A 23,394-nucleotide genomic window follows, 5' to 3' on the forward strand; every position below is an offset into this window, starting at 1 on the left:
TTAGGATTTGTATGGTTAGCATAGTAATATTTTTTTAGCAAAGTTTCAAATAACCGTTTAAAGAGAAATAGTTTGGAAATTTGATAAGACAAATTAAAATTAAGAGTAATGCTATAGTCACAAATTATTTTACAAGTTTTATAAAATGTTGATGTGGTCAATCTCTTATTGGTTTTCATCTAGGCCCACTAATAATATCACTTTTTCATTTACTAATAATTACTTACCACATCAACAGTTTGTAAATTTTTTTGTAAAATAGTTTGTATCTCTAGCATTATTCTAAAATTAAATTGCCACAAATTGCAATTTAAATAAATGTATTTATTTCTTTCTTTATGCAATAATTCTCTTTCAAGAGGGAAAGTGGAGAAGCTGAAAAGCTAAATGATATATTCCATATATATGCCATTAAATTTTATATCATATTTAAAAATGCATTAATATTTTCTATGTACACTTTAAAAATGATGTTTTGCCACAAATACAAATTTAAATAAATGCATTTATTTTGTTCTGCATTAATTCTCTTTCAAGAGGGAAAGTCATGCGGAGGAGAAACTGAAATAGTAATACTAGACATACAAACTTTTTAACAAAAAAATTTACAAACTGCTGATACGGTGAGTAATTATTGAAAAATAAAAAAGTGATATTAATGGTGGACGTAAAGGAAACCAATAAGAAGTTGTTCAGATCAACCATTTGTAAAAATGTTATAAAGTAGTTTGTGGCTATAGCATTACTCAAACTAAAAAGTTAAATTTTAAATTCCATATATATTCCATTAAATACAAAGTATTTATAACCTCCCATTAATATATATATATATATATTAATGGACTTAAAAGTAATTAATGGACTTAGTTTTTTGTGAAAAACGAATTAATGGACATTAAAAGCAATAAAAAAGATGATGTCTCCTTATTGTATTCATTGAGAAAGTGACACATACTATCGTTGTGTGCATCTTCTATGTTGTAAAATAATTTATGGTTGTAGCACTACTAAAAAAAATTAAATTTTAGATTCCATATATATATATATATATATATTTATATAACCAATAAGAAGTTAGTCAAATCAACTGTTTTATAAAAATATTGTAAGGTAGTTTGTGACTGTAGTATTACTCAAACTAAAAAGTTAAACGATAGATTCCATATATATGCCATTAAATACAAAATATTTATAACCTACCATTAATATATATATATAAATATATTAATGGACATTAAAAGTAATTAATGGACTTGGTCTTTTTGTGAAAAAGTAATTAATGGACATTAAAAGCAATAAAAAAAGATGATGTGTACTTGTATTCATTGAGAAAGTGACACATATCACCGTTATGTGCATCTTTCATGTTGTAAAATAATTTGTGGTTATAGCATTACTCAAACTAAAAAGTTAAATGATAAATTTCATATATATGCCATTAAATACAAAATATTTATAACCTACCATTAATATATATATATATATATATAGATATATTAATGGACGTTAAAAGTAATTAATGGACTTAGTCTTTTTGTGAAAAAGTAATTAAAGGATATTAAAAACAATAAAAAAAAGATGATGTGTCCTTATTGTATTCATTGAGAAAGTGACATATATCATCCCTATGTGCATCCTCTATGTTGTAAAATATTTTGTGGCTATAACATTACTCAAACTAAAAAATTAAATTTTAGATTTCATATATATGCTATTAAACACAAAATATTTATAACCTACCATTAATATCTATCTATCTATATATATATATATATATATAATTAGATTTTTGTAAAAAGGTAATTAATGGATATAAAAAGCAATAAAAAAGAAAAAGAAAAAAAGATCATATGTTCTTATTGTATGCATTGAGAAAATGACACATATCATTGTTGTACATCCTCCAATTTGAGGATCCAACTTTTATAATATGTTACGGAGAAAAAGAATCAATCAAACTAAAAAAGTTAAATGTTGGATTTCTGATTCTCAAAAAAAAAAAAAATGTTAGATTCCATATATATGCGATTAAAAACAAAATATTTATAACCTACCATTAATATATATATATATATAATTAGTTTTTTTTTGGTTAAAAAGTAATTAATGGACATTAAAAGCAATAAAAAAGATGATGTGTCCTTATTGTATGCATTGAGAAAGTGACACATATCAGCATTGTATGCATCCTCTAGTTTGAAGAACCAACTTTTATAATATGTTATAGATAGATAGATAAATTTTTTCTATTACCCATAAATTTAAGTTAATCCAATTAGAACTTACAATACATTTTTTTCCATCTTAAAGTCAACTCACAAATTCAAAATACATTTAATTGGTACAAATCACTTCCAATATATAGTTATTGTAATCTAACCAATCGGATCAACGATAAAATCATAAAATGCCAAATCATTAAGAAAATGGTATAGATTCTCTCATGCTCATTACTTCACATCTACTTTTCATGTTTTAAGCCTGGACATCACATCTTCACTTTCAAAATTTATACAGATATTGTGCAAAAAAATGTATATAAAATGAGTGTAAAAAATATTTAACCTAAAAAACACCTCAACTCTAACTTAGTGTGAGTTTGGATAGCAAACGCAGCTGGCATTTGCATCCAAACCTGGGTCTTGTGCACTATTTACGAGACCAGCAAGTTTTTAATAAAGCAAATGTAACATCCAAATGGGGTTCCACGAGCACTATTCATAATTTAAAATTTATTTTACTATAGTATTTTTAGCAATAAGTTTTCAGTTTTCAAGAATAAACAATATCCAAATAGACCCTTAATAGGCTGATGTGTTAAACAAAGTTGGTGGTTGTGATGGTTAGTAAGTAGTGACACCGGTTTACGGTGTCATTGGCAATGAAAATTTAAGGTGTCTAGTTATAATGAAAGACAATAGAAGTTCGAGTTTTTTCTTTTTTTTAATAATTTGATAGTTAGAGAAGAGAGAATTTAAACCATCTATTGAAAATGCTAGAAGATGCCAGTTGAGTTGAGCTACACAATTCTTGGCACACAGCTTTAGTTATTTGCGGACAAAAAAAGAATGTGAGATTTCTTTTACACATATCAACTTAATAAGTTAGAGCTAAGGTGTTGTTTTAATGATGTGACATTTTATTATTGATCTATTCCACCACATTGCAACGATTACATATCATCAAATTACATGTGACATGCACGAATTTGTATGTACCTGTAATTATAAGTTAAAATCACAATAAAATAATCTTTTTATTAATTTTGGGTTTTAGCTAATTCAATTGGTAAAAAAAATTGTTGTCAAATAAGGAATTTGGATTCAAATTCCACCTATACCAAAAACCAATTAATGACATGTCTTAATAATAAGAACAATCATTATGGAATAAACACCCATAACTTCAAATAATATTTTAGCTATAAAAAAAATCTTTTTTAATTAATTTACACAAAATAAAAATTAAATGCTCTTTTCAATAAGAAATTTATGCCCTGCGTTAAAAGATGTAAGAGAAATGCATTTGGGAAAATCCATGAACAAGAAAAGCCAAGAAAAATGCCTTCCATTTCAAAACATTTAAAATTTTATTTCTTATATTTAAGGTTATATATGGTTCTATTAGTGTTGAGGGAGATAACAACGGTCTCCACCCCACTCCACTATTAGCTCTGATACCCACTTGTTGGGGAAGATAAAACCTTTGAGAGTTTTTAATTGAGTAATTAATATAAGAGTTACAATCACAAAATATTTTACAATATTTTTATAACTATTGTTGTAGCCAATTCTTACTAATTTTCATCTAAGTATATTACTTTTTCACTTATCAATAACTAGTCACTATGTCAACAATTTATAAATTATTTTCTAAAAACAATTGTGCATATAACATTTTTCTTAATATAAATTATAATATATAAGAACAACACTTAACCCAAAAATTTAAGCATATAAGTTTGGATTCAACTATGTTATATTAACTACTCTCCTTGTCATTCTTATTCAATATAGGATTTCACACACACGTGTATACCTACAACTGATTGATAGTCAAATTACAATTATTTGAACAAGATCTTGAACATTTTTTAGAATTGTTTCTTGTTGCAAGGCATGTATGGTGCCCCTCAGGGAGAAATTTTAATTTTGTATAATAGAAAAATATAATATCGATATCATATGGGGTGAGTCCCATGTTACATATTTGCAGGCCAGAGTTTTTTTTGTGTTACTATGATCCGACAAACATGTTATATTATCTTATTAAGGAGGAGGACAATACAAAGTGGTTCATGATAGTTGTAGATTAATTGATCCACCAATGAGTTTCGCGCGGCAAGGTAAAATTTAGAGCGTTCCTTGTATATAAGTTATAACATTCAATGGACCAAAACCTTGAACGTTTCAACGCCCACCATTGCTTCTCTGTTTTCTCTCTCTCTCTCTCTCTCCAATTTCCAACAAACTCACGAGCAATTCATTCCTCTATTGCTCTCCCTGCACTTCTTTCATCCCTTTAAATTTCATATCATGAAACCCCATATTCCTGTTCCTTTTCTTACTCCATAGGTTATATTAGTATATTTTCTTCTTTTCATTGTTGTGAATTGGAAGCAAAAACCTTTTCTTGCGCTATAGACACCTTTGGGTTCTCGTTCTACTTTTCTAACGTGGGTTTGAATTCTTTTCTTCCAATATCATTTGCTGTATATGGATATCTTTGATTTGAGATAGCTCAAAAAGTCAACTACGTAGCAGAGAAGGTCATGCATCAGACTCTATTGTGAGGCAATGGACAGCCCGATCATTGGCAAGCGCCGCATCCAATTCTGGTTCGTTGTCTTAGCCTCTTTTCTTTTGTGGTTGTTGATTCTTTATATCTTTCATTCGACTCCAATTGTTGCCAAGCCCGGGGTCAGCTTGGTAGGTGATAACCTTGCCAATTCTGTCAATTTTGGAGACTCTAATTCTGTTCTTCTGCCTGAAAATTCCAATGAAAGTGTTGACAGATTGCCTAGTAAGGGTAATTTTATTAGTGAAGAAACTGAGGATTTTGTAGAGCCTGTAAAAGATACAAATGTCAAAGATGTTGTGGTAAAGGAAAAAAATGCAAAAGAAAATTGGTTCAAGTATAAACCCTTCAGCAATTTTTCTGCTGGGGATTATGGGCTTGAAAATTTTGATCACGTAGTGGTTTCTGAGAGACAAGTGCATCTCAATAATCAAACTGGCCTTGCAGAGAATGAAGTTCAGTTTGTTAGCCAGGTTCCTAATTCAGAGACGAGTAAGGAAGAATCAGATGATGAAGTGGCTATTAGTCAGAATGGGTTTGAACCAACTGGTTCACTTTCCTTGGTGGAGAACAGAAATGAGAGCATCACCAAAGAGTCTAGTAATGAGGATGTTGATTCTGAGTCTGATTTGTGCTTGGGTAGATACATTTATGTCCATAATCTTCCTAGCCGGTTCAATGAACACTTGCTCAAGCATTGCCAGTCACTTACTAATTGGACTGATATGTGTCTCTTTACATCAAATGGGGGTCTTGGTCCTCGTCTTCCAAATTTTAACAGGGTCTACTCAAAAACTGGTTGGTTTGCCACAAACCAATTCTTGTTAGAGGTCATTTTCCACAACAGAATGAAACAGTATAAATGCTTGACAAATGACTCATCATTGGCTTCAGCAATCTTTGTACCATATTATGCTGGCCTGGATGTTTCTCGCTACCTTTGGTATTCAAACACATCAATGAGAGATGCTGCTTCTCTTGAACTTGTCAAGTGGCTCAGAGAAAAACCTGAGTGGAAAAAGATGTGGGGTAGAGATCATTTCTTAGTTGCTGGAAGGATTACTTGGGATTTCAGGAGAATGGGAAAAAATGATACTGATTGGGGTAATAAGCTTATGTTATTGCCCGAATCAAGGAACATGACGATGTTAATAATCGAATCAAGCCCTTGGGACAACATTGACTTTGCTATACCATATCCAACATACTTTCATCCTTCAAATGACAATGAAGTGTTTCAGTGGCAGCACCGAATGAGGAGGCAGAAAAGGCGGTTTTTCTTCTCTTTTGCCGGTGCTCCAAGACCTAATCTTCAAGATTCTATTCGTAATGAGATTATTGATCAGTGCCGGGCTTCGAGGAAGAAATGTAGGCTGTTGGAATGTAATGGTCGTATCAACAGGTGCTACAAGCCAGTTTATGTGATGAAAATGTTTCAAAGTTCTGTGTTCTGCTTACAACCTGCAGGGGATTCTTTCACTAGGCGGTCTACTTTTGATTCAATTTTGGCAGGGTGTATTCCTGTGTTTTTTCATCCAGGTTCAGCTTATGTCCAATACTTATGGCATTTACCAAAGGACTATACCAAATATTCAGTGCTTATACCGGCTAACGATGTCAAAAATGGGAAAGTCAGCATCGAGAAGATATTAAGTCGAATTCCAAAAGAGAAGGTGCGAGCAATGAGAGAGGCGGTTATAAGGCTGATTCCAAAGGTAATATATGCTGATCCAAGGTCTAGGTTGGTGACAGTTGAGGATGCATTTGATGTTACAGTTAAGGGAGTTCTTGATAGAGTAGAGAAAATTAGGAGGGAAATGAGGGAGGGGAAAAATTCTAGCTTTAGTTATCCAGAGGAATTGAGTTGGAAGTATAATTTGTTTGGGACATTGGGGGAGCATGAATGGGATCCTTATTTTGCTAGAACATAGAATGTAAACACTTTACAAACAGGTTACATTGTAGTTTGTACTAGTACCTAGGATTGTAATCATTGTTGTTATGCAGACACATGTATCCCCATCTTTTTTTGTCTCATTTTTTTAGTTTCTTTTGAGAGTGTTCGCCTATGATTTTGTTTGATCATACGTCTCTTTGTGTAAATCACTGATGTGCTTGGCGATAACATTCAACTATATTGTGTGGTCGTAGCAATTGAAAAGGTTTAAATGTCATTACAAATCTGTCCACTTTGGTAGGTATTTCTCTTTGACAAAATAAAAGAAAAGGCTAAATTCGATGGAGACGACACTACGTTGTTGGTACAAAAAAGAAACGACGCCACGGCAGGCTATTTGACTAACTGTAGCCGTGGATCTTGATAACTCTTAAAAACAAAATGTTATTAAAAATGTTTTTTACATGATATTATTGATGTGACAACAAATTAAATATATGATAATACAGTCACCAATTACATTCATCAATATGTTAAGACATTTGTAATAAAGTTGGTTATATCATTGATATTAATTGTAAATTACAGTGAGTCAAAAAGGGAAAAAAAAAAATTTAAATTATAGAATACAAAGAACTAAGACGGGAAGAAAGAAAAAAAATTCTCTAATAACGTGCAATCCAACCATTTCTAGCATCACCTATGTATTGGATTATTGACTGAAAAGCCATAAGCTGAAAGGAAATGTAACCATATCGTACTCTCCATTTTCAAAGCTTCTTATCTTATTGTACACCATTATTGTCAAAACTAAGTGAAAACGATCCATGGTTGTCAAATTAAACTCTTTAATAGAAATTACCCATTAAAAAAAAAGTCTTAATCCAATAACTTGAGCATATATCATCAAAATAAACGTAATACGATGGGCTGACTGCGACGTTTTGTCTCAATTAGAAATTAAAGATATAATAATATTAATTGGTACTCTCTAACAACAACCAGCGTTTGTAGTCCAACGGTTAGGATAATTGCCTTCCAAGCAATAGACCCGGGTTCGACTCCCGGCAAACGCAGCTAAGCTTTATGTCTTTTTAGCCTTTTTTTTACCTACCCAACGACGTCGTTTTAAATCCGTGTTCCAGGCACCAAAAAAAGCCACCCCAGAAAGAAGTTCAAACCAGCAAGCAAGTGCAAGCGCAACGACGACGTTTCAAAGCCGTGGCGTTACTTTCTTTCTTTCTTTCAATATTTTGTTTCTTATTCCACAAAATCCAGAACCAATCAAATCAAATCAGATCGCAGAGATAAGAAGGTGTTGTTGTTAATAATTAGCACGGGCAAAATAGATATTTACGCGGGAAAGCGAACCACAGCCTCCACTCTAATTCTAGTTCTAATATTCCAATCTTGTGGCCCAAAATGGAAAAACTCATTCGGCTCTCTCTAACCGTAAATATATCCTAACCGCACGTTTAGTTAGTTACTCTTTCCTAAAAAGCCTTTTGCCTGCCCAAGTCAACTACCACACTAGCTTAGCTTCGCTTAGCTCCCAACGGTTTGGTTTGGTTCGGTTCGGTTCGGTTGATGGCTGGCACGAGTGCCTCCTTCGTTCCGCGCGTGGTCGGATCATCTAAAGTTCTCGAACTTTCCAGAATCAACCGGCGGACCGGAGCTCCGTTCTCAGTTCGGATCTCCACCAAACCCAGCAGATCCACCACCAACTGCTCTTGCGCAAACACGGAGGCTCCCTCTTGCATCTTCGTGGGTCCCATCGAGTCCGCCAGTAAAGAAACCCTCGAAGCTCTCTATCGCCAAGTACTTTACTTTACTTTCTTTCACCTTTTTAATTCCATCACTCGCAATATTGAGCTACTTAAATTGTTAATTTCAGTTTTTTTTTTTTTTTAATAAAATATATAAACTTGAATTTGAATTTAGAAGAAAAAAAGTGATTGAAATAATTAGAAGATTTGCTGCTTTGGCATAGACATAGTCCACAATTTCTCATTAAACAATAATGCTAGGTCACAACATTTTTCACCATTTGCTAAACTGGCGAGTTTGATTGAAGTAACGTCACTTTGACGCTACTTAAGTGAAAAACTTAAGTCATTATATTTATTGTTTTTGAATTTTTGTGTGTTTAATGTGGTTCTTTTTGTTGCTGTAGGCACAGGATGCGTATTACAGTGGCAAACCTTTGATAGTGGATGACATGTTTGATAGAGTAGAGGTAAACTTGAAATTAACTCTTTTTAATGTCAATCTCTACTGAATTTATCGTTCTTGTGATTGTCTATTGGTCTATGAGGTTTAACAAATTGTTATATGATGACAGTTAAAGCTAAGGTGGTATGGTTCCAAATCAGTTGTCAAGTATCCTCGGTGTAGTCTTAGGCGGCATTCAACCTACGCAGATGCAGAGGTAATTCTCTTTTGAACATTTGTTCTTGTTCATGAATCTTTTTATGTATCCTCTGGCTGAGTGTGTCTTTTCTATCAACTCACAAACTAAGCCTGTTATAGTGCAAGAAAAGTTATTTTAATCATGCTTATAGTTACTTGTAATGCAATTAAACATATGGTTAGCCCATGCTAGCCACTCTATGTATAGCTCCAATGGTGCCAGAGCTATGTCCCAACTTAAATTCTAACATGAATATTAGTAAGTGTCAATGCCATGCCTCCCATTTGGTTCTAGGAAAGTAATAGGAGAACATTAAGCCGGAAGCAAAGATTAGTAACTATTTGAGGAGTTTTCTTTTCTTTCCAAGAACTGAAGGAGCTGCAGTGGTGGTGTTGTTTCTGATTCAGCTGAGAAATTGAAATTTATGTTCTGTTTTGATGCTTGTACCCATCTGGTTGATGGGAAATTGGTTTTTAATAATGGAATGGTTAGTTAGTGAGATATTTGAGGACATTTGTGGCATATTTGGCTTGTTAATTTGTTTTAGATTAGTTGGTGTGTAGGAGAATTGGGTTTTCTCCGCTTTGAATATTTAGTGATATGGTGTAGGGCAGGAAGATATATCACAGGTTTTTGCATTAGCGAGCATATGGGTCCTGTTTCTTGCATTTGGAAGCTCTGCTTGTATTGTGCCTATGATCTACACTGTTGGCCAAGCAAATCAACATGCATTCAGTTCAGGATTTTACTATGGCATTCAAGCATCCACATTAGAATTTCTTTCCGTGGTGAATGGCATTCTCTTCATGGCATTGGGGTCTGTGATTGGATACCCAATTGCATCAGCTTCAGGTAATAAATTGTTATTTATAAAGCCTTGGATAAGAATTTAAGAAAATAAAGGCACTTTAGTTTATCTCAATGTCAGGAGTTTCCTCACCATGTACCATTAATATTCTTTGGGTTTTATGGATCATTCTAATCTGGAAATTCAGAAAATAATACCTGTAATATGGTTATTGTTATTATTGATCCAAATATCATCATTACTCATGCACTCATTCTTGCAGTTAAAGTGCTTCAAGGCCTGTGGAGGAATGACTTGGTAGCACTTAAAGGGGCATGCCCAAATTGCGGGGAGGAGGTCAGTCTATCATAGGGTTGTGTTAATCTGAAAGTTCATATGAGCTTCTTTTTCTTTTCTTTTTCTTTTTTTTTTTTCTTTTCTCTATAACTTGTCACTGTACCTGTATTTCATCTTATCCAATGAAAAAAGCTATGTTTCAACTTCCAGGTCACCCATTGTCAATAATATAAGCATGTTTCTGCAGGTGTTTGCATTTGTGAAACCAAATCAGACTAATAACAGTCCCCATAGGGCAGATTGTCATGTTTGTGAATGCTTATTGGAATTCCGCACCAAGGTTGAGGTAGTCTAGTTTGCTTCTATTTCTCATGCTAGAAAATTTATGCACCTCAAATTTGTATTTTTATCTTGTTATACTTCTAATGAGAAACAAAGAGAAGACAACAATTCTAAGATTTGAGAGGATTTTTGGCTAAGAGTCTTGTAGTTCAGTAACAATGTCTGGTCTCTTTACAAGGAGAACTAGGATTCAAGTCTACCCTCCCCCACTTATTGTATTAATTGAATTATTAAAACTAATAATAATAATAATAATAGGATTTTGGATTAACAAGGAAAATCAGGCAAAGAATTTTGAATTATTTTGGGGTTTAAGAGGAATTGAAATGACTAGGAACGGTCTATCCAAATGGAAATGACTTGGAAAGGACAGTGCACATACTGCTACATATATATCATGTATGTAGGTGTTGAGGTCTTAGACATACTAGTGTCTGTGATGTCTCATTGTTAGTGGCCGGCTGGCTGCATCAGTTCTGAAAGTTGTATTTCTTAGGTCTTTACAGTGAAAATGCGTTGCCTTGTTGGCTTTGTGAAATCTTCTGATTATTTAGTAGTGGACACAAAAAAGATGTTCCTTATAACAGTTTTAATGTTTATGCTAATTTTTTGTCTACATTGAGCGTCAAAAGTTTATAAAACAGCTTGTCTCATATATTAGCTTATTGATATTTTGTGCAGCGATCGGTTTCAAGACTAGGTACAGGATGGGTTTACGGCCGGGTATACCTTGTTTCACGAAGAGGCAGAAATCGGCGTCAGAAATGGGTTTAAGATCTATGCCCAGTATATTAGATCTCAGAAGATTTATGTGAAGTAAAACTATTCTTTACTTTTTTTCTAGGGTGAAATGGTGGTTAATCCTAACAAAGATTCATTTTGCTACATGTCAGTAGACAGCTGGACTTCATATATTGTAATTAACAACAAATAAGATTCTCTTCGAGATTCAAGTTATAGTGAAGTGCCATACATTCAGAAAAGCAATAGCTATTTTGGTTCTTCAGGTTTCTTTTCATGGGATTGTTAGCTAGTTAATTAAAGGTATCATAGTCATGCTCATGGAACCCCATCCACGACTTTGCTTGTATGAGTCCTACGTTTGTTGTTGCCATAATAATAATAGGATTTTGGATTAACAAGGAAAATCAGGCAAAGAATTTTGAATTATTTTGGGGTTTAAGAGGAATTGAAATGACTAGGAACGGTCTATCCAAATGGAAATGACTTGGAAAGGACAGTGCACATACTGCTACATATATATCATGTATGTAGGTGTTGAGGTCTTAGACATACTAGTGTCTGTGATGTCTCATTGTTAGTGGCCGGCTGGCTGCATCAGTTCTGAAAGTTGTATTTCTTAGGTCTTTACAGTGAAAATGCGTTGCCTTGTTGGCTTTGTGAAATCTTCTGATTATTTAGTAGTGGACACAAAAAAGATGTTCCTTATAACAGTTTTAATGTTTATGCTAATTTTTTGTCTACATTGAGCGTCAAAAGTTTATAAAACAGCTTGTCTCATATATTAGCTTATTGATATTTTGTGCAGCGATCGGTTTCAAGACTAGGTACAGGATGGGTTTACGGCCGGGTATACCTTGTTTCACGAAGAGGCAGAAATCGGCGTCAGAAATGGGTTTAAGATCTATGCCCAGTATATTAGATCTCAGAAGATTTATGTTAAGTAAAACTATTCTTTACTCTTTTTCTAGGGTGAAATGGTGGTTAATCCTAACAAAGATTCATTTTGCTACATGTCAGTAGACAGCTGGACTTCATATATTGTAATTAACAACAAATAAGATTCTCTTCGAGATTCAAGTTATAGTGAAGTGCCATACATTCAGAAAAGCAATAGCTATTTTGGTTCTTCAGGTTTCTTTTCATGGGATTGTTAGCTAGTTAATTAAAGGTATCATAGTCATGCTCATGGAACCCCATCCACGACTTTGCTTGTATGAGTCCTACGTTTGTTGTTGCCGTTTCCAAATAGTATAGAACTTGTAGTTATGTTGCATTCATACATGGATATTGAGTGGCGAAGATTAAAATAAGGGCAACACTGGTTTTATGTAAGATTGCGTCTTTTTATGAATGGCCCTTAGCACATTCATTAAACAATGAACTTAGAAGCTTGGACCTTTATGCCAATCTGTATGGTTGAGTAATTATTTTTTTCAGTCTTTGATCTGTAGTTCCAAATCCCAAAATTTTGGGAAATCCAACTTTGGAGAAATGATGGCCTGTAGATAATTTTATCATGCTATGGTAAAACAAGAGGCATTGTTGGCCTCCCAAAGCATGATTACCACCAAGAATTCCAGTAATCACGAGATGCTCAGTTGGCTGGACTGGTTTGGCTGCCAAGTGCCAACCCACAATGTAACATGTAGTTGGTGATATAGCTTGCAATCTTTCTTCTTTCTTTTTTTCCCCTTAAAATTGGTAGATTACAAACCCACCCAATGAGTAGGTTCATGAGTGTTGAACCTACGGCCTCACTCTCCCTCTAAAACTTATAAGAAGAGGAGGTGAAAGTTGAGTCAGACCTTATTAGCAATCGTTATTTACCGAGTCAAAAATTGTACACAATTCTACTTATAGAATGGAGTCAAAATTGTAAACAATTCCACTTATAGAACGGCAGGCACTAACCGCACAGGCATGAATGCAGACTTCACTGCCTGGAAGAAAATGTGGTCAAATCTCAGTTGCACAATCTGCCTAAAGGTGTGCTAAAATGGCAGTCAAATTAACTAATGGAGAAAATGAAACTCTAGCTCCCACAACATATTCTAAAAACCCATTACCAATGGCTTGTCATTAGATCTTGACAAAAGGTAAATGAACCAATATTACATGAAAACTGCAGAGAACCAGAATATACTAACTTGGTAACACAACAAGACTGCACCAACATTATGTTAAGATTAAAGACAAAAAAAACCAAAGAAAAACAGGGTTTTAGGACAGAGTTCTATTGCACTTACCTGAAACACACACTACAACTGACCAGGTCCGAAGTCCACAAGTTGTTTTCCCATCAACCATGGCAAGTTTATGAAAAACCTTTTGATGTTTCTACATTTAACTTACTTACCTAAAGGAGCATGAGAGAGAGAGAGAGAGAGAGAGAGGGTATTTCCCAATATAAGTATATCAAATGAATTATTCACAGTTTAACCACCAGAACTTTGCTAGAGTAATTTTATTTATGGCTGTGATAATCATCAGGAGTGTGACCCACAATTTGCTACACTGAATGGGATATTGCAGCAACGAACCTTGATTCAAGCATCTAGTTTCTATGAAGCAAAACTAAAATCTTGCAATCGACATTAAACAAAAAAATAAAATAAAGGCAAATGAGAGTCAGAAATTTTCTCATTGTTCTCAGGGCACAAGCCATGGTGTGTAATGTAACCAAGACCGTTCATACATCACTAATGACAAAGAAGATGGTAGCTGAATCGTTGGCACCTAGTCAATCAGAAGTGTCCCAAGCTGTATACAAGAATCCACGACAGCTGAAAAACAGGAGCAAACTGTCAGGCACAGCACAAACCCCCTCTCCCTTTCATAAATATATCCATAAAAGCTTCATATATCTATTTGTGTGTGTGTGTGTGAGAGAGAGAGAGAGAGAGATCAAAGTACCAGAAAGAGACTTATGGAAGCAAAAAGCCCCTCCTGAAGGAGGGCTCCATGACCACCAAAATCTTCTTCATCAACCTTTAGTATCATCGCATAATAACCATATATGATCCCGGTAGATATCAAAAGGAATCTGCAAATCCATAATCAGCACATAAGGTTCTCCAATGATAAAAAATGAAACATTAATTAAAATCAAAATCTGCTGACCATAAGAGTTGGCAATACCATGTGTCAGCCCCCCCCATGAGCTACTTAAATTGTTAATTTCAGTTTTTTTTTTTTTTTAATAAAATAAAATAAAATATATAAACTTGAATTTGAATTTAGAAGAAAAAAAGTGATTGAAATAATTAGAAGATTTGCTGCTTTGGCATAGACATAGTCCACAATTTCTCATTAAACAATAATGCTAGGTCACAACATTTTTCACCATTTGCTAAACTGGCGAGTTTGATTGAAGTAACGTCACTTTGACGCTACTTAAGTGAAAAACTTAAGTCATTATATTTATTGTTTTTGAATTTTTGTGTGTTTAATGTGGTTCTTTTTGTTGCTGTAGGCACAGGATGCGTATTACAGTGGCAAACCTTTGATAGTGGATGACATGTTTGATAGAGTAGAGGTAAACTTGAAATTAACTCTTTTTAATGTCAATCTCTACTGAATTTATCGTTCTTGTGATTGTCTATTGGTCTATGAGGTTTAACAAATTGTTATATGATGACAGTTAAAGCTAAGGTGGTATGGTTCCAAATCAGTTGTCAAGTATCCTCGGTGTAGTCTTAGGCGGCATTCAACCTACGCAGATGCAGAGGTAATTCTCTTTTGAACATTTGTTCTTGTTCATGAATCTTTTTATGTATCCTCTGGCTGAGTGTGTCTTTTCTATCAACTCACAAACTAAGCCTGTTATAGTGCAAGAAAAGTTATTTTAATCATGCTTATAGTTACTTGTAATGCAATTAAACATATGGTTAGCCCATGCTAGCCACTCTATGTATAGCTCCAATGGTGCCAGAGCTATGTCCCAACTTAAATTCTAACATGAATATTAGTAAGTGTCAATGCCATGCCTCCCATTTGGTTCTAGGAAAGTAATAGGAGAACATTAAGCCGGAAGCAAAGATTAGTAACTATTTGAGGAGTTTTCTTTTCTTTCCAAGAACTGAAGGAGCTGCAGTGGTGGTGTTGTTTCTGATTCAGCTGAGAAATTGAAATTTATGTTCTGTTTTGATGCTTGTACCCATCTGGTTGATGGGAAATTGGTTTTTAATAATGGAATGGTTAGTTAGTGAGATATTTGAGGACATTTGTGGCATATTTGGCTTGTTAATTTGTTTTAGATTAGTTGGTGTGTAGGAGAATTGGGTTTTCTCCGCTTTGAATATTTAGTGATATGGTGTAGGGCAGGAAGATATATCACAGGTTTTTGCATTAGCGAGCATATGGGTCCTGTTTCTTGCATTTGGAAGCTCTGCTTGTATTGTGCCTATGATCTACACTGTTGGCCAAGCAAATCAACATGCATTCAGTTCAGGATTTTACTATGGCATTCAAGCATCCACATTAGAATTTCTTTCCGTGGTGAATGGCATTCTCTTCATGGCATTGGGGTCTGTGATTGGATACCCAATTGCATCAGCTTCAGGTAATAAATTGTTATTTATAAAGCCTTGGATAAGAATTTAAGAAAATAAAGGCACTTTAGTTTATCTCAATGTCAGGAGTTTCCTCACCATGTACCATTAATATTCTTTGGGTTTTATGGATCATTCTAATCTGGAAATTCAGAAAATAATACCTGTAATATGGTTATTGTTATTATTGATCCAAATATCATCATTACTCATGCACTCATTCTTGCAGTTAAAGTGCTTCAAGGCCTGTGGAGGAATGACTTGGTAGCACTTAAAGGGGCATGCCCAAATTGCGGGGAGGAGGTCAGTCTATCATAGGGTTGTGTTAATCTGAAAGTTCATATGAGCTTCTTTTTCTTTTCTTTTTCTTTTTTTTTTTTCTTTTCTCTATAACTTGTCACTGTACCTGTATTTCATCTTATCCAATGAAAAAAGCTATGTTTCAACTTCCAGGTCACCCATTGTCAATAATATAAGCATGTTTCTGCAGGTGTTTGCATTTGTGAAACCAAATCAGACTAATAACAGTCCCCATAGGGCAGATTGTCATGTTTGTGAATGCTTATTGGAATTCCGCACCAAGGTTGAGGTAGTCTAGTTTGCTTCTATTTCTCATGCTAGAAAATTTATGCACCTCAAATTTGTATTTTTATCTTGTTATACTTCTAATGAGAAACAAAGAGAAGACAACAATTCTAAGATTTGAGAGGATTTTTGGCTAAGAGTCTTGTAGTTCAGTAACAATGTCTGGTCTCTTTACAAGGAGAACTAGGATTCAAGTCTACCCTCCCCCACTTATTGTATTAATTGAATTATTAAAACTAATAATAATAATAATAATAGGATTTTGGATTAACAAGGAAAATCAGGCAAAGAATTTTGAATTATTTTGGGGTTTAAGAGGAATTGAAATGACTAGGAACGGTCTATCCAAATGGAAATGACTTGGAAAGGACAGTGCACATACTGCTACATATATATCATGTATGTAGGTGTTGAGGTCTTAGACATACTAGTGTCTGTGATGTCTCATTGTTAGTGGCCGGCTGGCTGCATCAGTTCTGAAAGTTGTATTTCTTAGGTCTTTACAGTGAAAATGCGTTGCCTTGTTGGCTTTGTGAAATCTTCTGATTATTTAGTAGTGGACACAAAAAAGATGTTCCTTATAACAGTTTTAATGTTTATGCTAATTTTTTGTCTACATTGAGCGTCAAAAGTTTATAAAACAGCTTGTCTCATATATTAGCTTATTGATATTTTGTGCAGCGATCGGTTTCAAGACTAGGTACAGGATGGGTTTACGGCCGGGTATACCTTGTTTCACGAAGAGGCAGAAATCGGCGTCAGAAATGGGTTTAAGATCTATGCCCAGTATATTAGATCTCAGAAGATTTATGTGAAGTAAAACTATTCTTTACTCTTTTTCTAGGGTGAAATGGTGGTTAATCCTAACAAAGATTCATTTTGCTACATGTCAGTAGACAGCTGGACTTCATATATTGTAATTAACAACAAATAAGATTCTCTTCGAGATTCAAGTTATAGTGAAGTGCCATACATTCAGAAAAGCAATAGCTATTTTGGTTCTTCAGGTTTCTTTTCATGGGATTGTTAGCTAGTTAATTAAAGGTATCATAGTCATGCTCATGGAACCCCATCCACGACTTTGCTTGTATGAGTCCTACGTTTGTTGTTGCCCTTTCCAAATAGTATAGAACTTGTCCCATCAAAAAAAAAAAAAAAAAAAATAGTATAGAACTTGTAGTTATGTTGCATTCATACATTGATATTGAGTGGCGAAGATTAAAATAAGGGCAACACTGGTTTTATGTAAGATTGCGTCTTTTTATGAATGGCCCTTAGCACATTCATTAGACAATGAACTTAGAAGCTTGGACCTTTATGCCAATCTGTATGGTTGAGTAATTATTTTTTTCAGTCTTTGATCTGTAGTTCCAAATCCCAAAATTTTGGGAAATCCAACTTTGGAGAAATGATGGCCTGTAGATAATTTTATCATGCTATGGTAAAACAAGAGGCATTGTTGGCCTCCCAAAGCATGATTACCACCAAGAATTCCAGTAATCACGAGGTGCTCAGTTGGCTGGACTGGTTTGGCTGCCAAATGCCAACCCACAATGTAACATGTAGTTGGTGATATAAGCTTGCAATCTTTCTTCTTTCTTTTTTTCCCCTTAAAATTGGTAGATTACAAACCCACCCAATGAGTGTTGAACCTACGGCCTCACTCTCCCTCTAAAACTTATAAGAAGAGGAGGTGAAAGTTGGGTCAGACCTTATTAGCAATCGTTATTTACCAAGTCAAAAATTGTACACAATTCTACTTATAGAATGGAGTCAAAATTGTACACAATTCTACTTATAGAATGGCAGGCACTAACCGCACAGGCATGAATACAGACTTCACTGCCTGGAATAAAATGTGGTCAAATCTCAGTTGCACAATCTGCCTACAGGTGTGCCAAAACGGCAGTCAAATCAACTAATGGAGAAAATGAAACTCTAGCTCCCACAACATATTCTAAAAACCCATTACCAATGGCTTGTCATTAGATCTTGACAAAAGGTAAATGAACCAATATTACATGAAAAGTGCAGAGAACCAGAATATACTAACTTGGTAACACAACAAGACTGCACCAACATTATGCTAAGATGAAAGACAAGAAAAAAAACAAAGAAAAACAGGGTTTTAGCACAGCGTTCTATTGCACTTACCTGAAACACACACTACAACTGACCAGGTCCGAAGCCCACAAGTTGTTTTCCCATCAACCATGGCAAGTGTATGAAAAACCTTTTGATGTTTCTACATTTAACTTACTTACCTAAAGGAGCATGAGAGAGAGAGAGAGAGAGAGAGAGAGAGAGAGAGAGGGTATTTCCCAATATAAGTATATCAAATGAATTATTCACAGTTTAACCACCAGAACTTTGCTAGAGTAATTTTATTTATGGCTGTGATAATCATCAGGAGTGTGACCCACAATTTGCTACACTGAATGGGATATTGCAGTAACGAACCTTGATTCAAGCATCTAGTTTCTATGAAGCAAAACTAAAATCTTGCAATCGAAATTAAACAAAAAAAAAATCAAAATAAAGGCAAATGAGAGTCAGAAATTTTCTCATTGTTCTCAGGGCACAAGCCATGGTGTGTAATGTAACCAAGACCGTTCATACATCACTAATGACAAAGAAGATGGTAGCTGAATCGTTGGCACCTAGTCAATCAGAAGTGTCCCAAGCTGTATACAAGAATCCACGACAGCTGAAAAACAGGAGCAAACTGTCAGGCACAGCACAAACCCCCTCTCCCTTTGATAAATATATCCATAAAAGCTTCATATATCTATTTGTGTGTGTGTGTGTGTGTGTGTGTGTGTGTGTGAGAGAGAGAGAGAGATCAAAGTACCAGAAAGAGACTTATGGAAGCAAAAAGCCCCTCCTGAAGGAGGGCTCCATGACCACCAAAATCTTCTTCATCAACCTTTAGTATCATCGCATAATAACCATATATGATCCCAGTAGATATCAAAAGGAATCTGCAAATCCATAATCAGCACATAAGGTTCTCCAATGATAAAAAATGAAACATTAATTAAAATCAAAATCTGTTGACCATAAGAGTTGGCAATACCATGTGTCAGCCCCCCAGGGGGGGGGTGTGGCACCACAACATCTCCATGCACCTAAATTCAAACATATCTACTAAACAATCCTAATTTATAATTCTAAAGTCAACAATATCTATCAAATTGTCCTCTCCAATATACAAGCGGAAGTTTCCACAAAAAGTGGCAGCCACACAGCACATCTTCCTAAAGATCAGGATAAAAAGAATGGGCCTCACCACACCATAGCTGGTTCCAAATACTAAATATTTCCCTTCTCTTCACTTCAAAAGTAATTAAAATTTAATACATCTCACTAACCTTGCATTTGAGTATTCAAATACTACAACCATAAAAACACTGTGCAGCTTTGTTTCACACTGTATATTGCAAAATCACCTTCCTCCACTGCTTCAACACTCTGAAATCTGAAGCTCCACACCACTCACTTAAAAGGTCCTCTTGACAGCAAAAGTTGAACAGAGTTCCAAAACCAATCACATTTAAAGCTCATGTGACTCCAATTCACTTGTCCTTGCTGTTCAAAATGTAAACTATAATTCACAGAGAAGGTCCCTTTAAAACCTTACTGTATTTGCTGCAAGGATGGTACCGAATTAGGTAAAGAAAGTAGGTTGGCAGAATAGCAATCAAACTTCTTACCAAGAATAGTCTCTCCACCCATTGATAAGACCCTAATTTTCAGAATTCAAATTTCCTTTGTCACTACTAGGGACAGATTCTTATATAGAAGTTGCTTTGATCAAAGCTCATGGTGACAAACCAACACATGTAGAGGGGAAATCACTCACTCCATGATCCAAAAAGGCAATCCAGAAACCATAAACCCCACACAATAAATGGGCTATCTTAGAAATTATCAACTCAATTTCAAGAATTCTTGAATCCTTTGCCTGGAAGTTTATCCTAAGATCTCTCTATGGATGCCACATTCACATGAATCCCAAGCATCTGCATATATCCTTCATTTATTGCCAACTTCATAGATCTGTCTATTAAAAAGTATGTCTTTTGTTAGATCATATGTACCTAATTAATTTTGGTTATAATTCATATATTATGATTCCTGAGACACCCTTTTGACCTCTAATTGTCCATGCAACACCTTCAGCATGAAACATATCAAAGATTACAAAATCAGTAAGTTTCTATCACAAATGACCCAACGAAAACACTTCACCTAGTGTAAATTTAATGGAAGGCCATAGTCTAAAGATTTCACAAAGTAATTTCTGTGACTATTTCTTAAGCATCATAACTCTGACCTATAGACGAGAACAACAAGAGTTCTAGACAGTTGCAACCCCTTCCCCATACCCTAAACATGAGCAGCAGCCAAATAAATGAAATATGGCTCAATATTCATGTAACTTATGGAGTCACCTTTTCTACATGAAGACTCTCCAATACAGGATGCTTGATCAAGAATTCATTCCTCAACTTAATTGTGTGATTACAAAATATGACTCATCAACTGCAGGATAAATGTGCATTAAAATATCAACCAAATATCCGAGACTGGTGGCATATACACCAGCACGTTCATGTCAAAGATCCAAATGACACTTTCAGGCCTGCATAATGAACCAGGTGATACAAAATCCTCATATGATCATTATCTATCATCAAATTTCAATATAGATTATTTTGATAAGATCATTGAATTTCAATAATGATAATTTATAGCTATGAACTTGACAATGAAATCTGATCGATATGTCAATCACAACCAAAAACCAAACAAGGGTACAGCATACCTATTTACTCAAGTACACTCCTAAGAACATATTTAAAAGCATCCTATTGGGTCTTTCAATCTTTTAAAGTTGATAAAAATTTCGATCAACACAAATGCATGATATCAAAGCTTCATCTACATGAACTAACTAGCAAAGAAGAAAAAACCAAGAGAGAGATACGCAAAAGAAACAAAGTAAAAGGTAACTAAAAAGACCCACTTTTTCAAACGAATATTACAGATTAAGAAAGCGTGCGAGCATCAACTTACGCAATAAACCATACGCCCCCAACCACAGGTATGACACCCCATAGTAAGCCACATACAAGGGCCACTGCTTGTCGAATCCAATGCAACACATCTCCCAATTGATCCTGTGCCAAATGAATTGCAAAGTCATTCAATGTATACAATCACCAATAAAAGTAGATAATTACATTCATTTGTATCTAAAAATGGACAAATGGGGTTGCCCATCAAGCAATCTGAAGCTATAAAGATGTGCCAGGCATTTTCTGCTCACTGTATTCAACTTGTTGACCATTTTCAAACTTCGTTTCCATAAATGCAACACTCACATTAATACTATAAATTTAGAAAGAAAAAAAATCAAACAAAAACCCAAATCCAAAATTGAAGAACAAATACGATCCTATTGCCCCCACACTCCAAATCTCACACCCAAATGTATACAAGTCGTAAAAATTCCTCTCTTTTTTTTTTTTTTCTAAATTCCTTTATTTCCCATTATTTCTCACATTCAAACTCAAACAACAACATGAAGAAAAAGATTGAAAGTTGAAAAAATTTTACCTTGTCCCAAGAGGCATCTGGATCCAACAACTTGGCGAGTTTGAACGGAGACAAGTGACCGTTCTGGTGATTTTGCTGTTGAAGATTGAATTTCACTGATTTCCCTTCTTTCATTCCGACCAACCCAACTCTATATATTTCACAAATAACTCGAAGTTGCAATCTTTGATTGATAATAGTTTAGTTTGATGGTGAGGAGCAGAGCTCGTTTAGGGTTTTGGATTTGACACAGAATATGAGAGAGAGAGAGAGAGAGAGAGAGTATTGGAGTGTGTTAATGATAACTTTTTTTTAATATGATTGGAAGTGATTTTTACTTTTTTTTAGTTAAAAATAACGACAACAATTTTGTTTTTGTTTTTGCATGTTGTGGGGTCAAAAGAAAGAGAAAAGTGTTGTGATCTGATTTGTAAATATCCCTGTTCTGCCCTGCTGGACGGCACGTGATCGAGATCTGTTTTGCTGTTCCGCCCATCATTAAAATTTCAGAGAAAACTAGTTGTGTCCGGCTTGATATTTAGTTTATCTAGAAGTTTTTTTTTTTTTTTTTAATAGAATAGAGTAATTAATTATTTTAATAATAATAAATAATTTAGTTTATCTAGAAGTTTTTTTTTTTTTTTAATAGAATAGAGTAATTAATTATTTTAATAATAATAAATTACTTATATAATAAAAATATATAAGGTGTAAAATGAATACTGTAGGGTTCTTTTTTTGGTAGCCCAAGCCCAAAAGATATGGGTTCAAAGCCCAGCGAACCCAGGACAATAGATTTGTAGAGAGTGGACGAGAGAGCTAGACTAGTTATGAAGTACACAATGGCTAGCTAGGTTACTTGCAGGGATGATAACATGAACTAATGCTTGAACAACTCCATGCATGAATGTCCGAAGAGATGTTTTATTAAGTGAACCATGATTACAACATTCAAAGCTACAACAAAACTTTTCTCTCTCTTCCCTGTCTCCTATTATCAGGGACCCTTCTTCTTTATATAGCCTCCTCTCCTATCATCTCCATCGTCCACCTGTTCTTCATCTGCGTATCTACTCAAGTGCATGTCACGTCATGTGTCCACTTTAGTCCTTTGTGAGTGGCGGTAGCCGAGGTTACTCTGTTCAGGGATCTTCTCCACATAAATGCGGCCAGAAAAACTGTTGCAGTGCATTAAATACGGTGGTAGCAGCTTTTCCTTTAGATATTTTTTAGTTCTGATCATCTCCGGATCCACCCCAGGGCTTATCATTATCAGGAATTGTTAGGAAAATTATTCGGACCTTCCACACGTTTGTTTGATCAAGGCTATTTGTGGCCGAGGAGTAAGACGTCTTCGGACCAGTGATGACCTCCTCGGACAGTA

The 23,394-nt window shown here is 34.6% G+C and overlaps 4 protein-coding genes and 1 non-coding gene across 9 annotated transcripts; 4 read left to right on the plus strand and 1 right to left on the minus strand.

Annotated features, from left to right (window-relative positions):
* The first annotated feature begins 4,325 nt into the window (after window positions 1-4,325).
* On the plus strand, window positions 4,326-6,900 carry LOC112016109 (probable xyloglucan galactosyltransferase GT11). The gene has a single exon (XM_024048619.2). It carries the CDS (start codon window positions 4,797-4,799, stop codon window positions 6,726-6,728), a length of 1,932 nt encoding a protein of 643 aa, XP_023904387.2. The 5' UTR covers window positions 4,326-4,796; the 3' UTR covers window positions 6,729-6,900.
* A 798-nt stretch (window positions 6,901-7,698) lies between these two features.
* On the plus strand, window positions 7,699-7,770 carry TRNAG-UCC (transfer RNA glycine (anticodon UCC)). Its single transcript has one exon. It is a non-coding gene; the product is annotated as a tRNA-Gly (tRNA).
* Window positions 7,771-7,886: 116 nt separating this feature from the next.
* On the plus strand, window positions 7,887-11,546 carry LOC112016103 (PGR5-like protein 1B, chloroplastic). 2 transcript variants are annotated; one of them, XM_024048610.2, is made up of 7 exons: window positions 7,887-8,512; window positions 8,868-8,930; window positions 9,036-9,122; window positions 9,719-9,956; window positions 10,175-10,248; window positions 10,436-10,528; window positions 11,212-11,546. In XM_024048610.2, the coding sequence occupies exons 1-7, from the start codon at window positions 8,282-8,284 to the stop codon at window positions 11,302-11,304; spliced, it is 879 nt and encodes a 292-aa protein (XP_023904378.1). In that variant the 5' UTR covers window positions 7,887-8,281; the 3' UTR covers window positions 11,305-11,546. The 2 variants fall into 2 exon arrangements, with proteins under 2 accessions (XP_023904378.1, XP_023904377.1); XM_024048609.2 differs by having other exon boundaries at window positions 7,892-8,512; window positions 10,436-10,534.
* A 2,162-nt stretch (window positions 11,547-13,708) lies between these two features.
* LOC112016104 (uncharacterized) lies at window positions 13,709-22,331 on the minus strand. 2 transcript variants are annotated; one of them, XM_024048612.2, is made up of 4 exons: window positions 22,032-22,331; window positions 21,489-21,592; window positions 14,188-14,317; window positions 13,709-14,057 (listed from the first exon to the last, which is right to left on the minus strand). In XM_024048612.2, exons 1-4 carry the CDS (start codon window positions 22,143-22,145, stop codon window positions 14,019-14,021), a joined length of 387 nt encoding a protein of 128 aa, XP_023904380.1. In that variant the 5' UTR covers window positions 22,146-22,331; the 3' UTR covers window positions 13,709-14,018. The 2 variants fall into 2 exon arrangements, with proteins under 2 accessions (XP_023904380.1, XP_023904379.1); XM_024048611.2 differs by lacking the exons at window positions 13,709-14,057; window positions 14,188-14,317 and adding exons at window positions 18,764-19,116; window positions 19,261-19,390 and having other exon boundaries at window positions 22,032-22,327.
* On the plus strand, window positions 14,677-17,425 carry LOC136070016 (uncharacterized). Of its 3 annotated transcripts, none has more exons than XM_065779241.1 (6): window positions 14,678-14,809; window positions 14,915-15,001; window positions 15,598-15,835; window positions 16,054-16,127; window positions 16,315-16,413; window positions 17,091-17,425. In XM_065779241.1, exons 1-6 carry the CDS (start codon window positions 14,792-14,794, stop codon window positions 17,181-17,183), a joined length of 609 nt encoding a protein of 202 aa, XP_065635313.1. In that variant the 5' UTR covers window positions 14,678-14,791; the 3' UTR covers window positions 17,184-17,425. The 3 variants fall into 3 exon arrangements, with proteins under 3 accessions (XP_065635315.1, XP_065635313.1, XP_065635314.1); XM_065779242.1 differs by having other exon boundaries at window positions 16,315-16,407; XM_065779243.1 differs by lacking the exon at window positions 16,315-16,413 and having other exon boundaries at window positions 14,677-14,809.
* Window positions 22,332-23,394: the final 1,063 nt, after the last annotated feature.

The sequence above is a fragment of the Quercus suber genome, unplaced genomic scaffold (assembly GCF_002906115.3).
Source record: "Quercus suber isolate HL8 unplaced genomic scaffold, Cork oak 2.0 scaffold_203, whole genome shotgun sequence".
NCBI lineage: Eukaryota > Viridiplantae > Streptophyta > Magnoliopsida > Fagales > Fagaceae > Quercus > Quercus suber.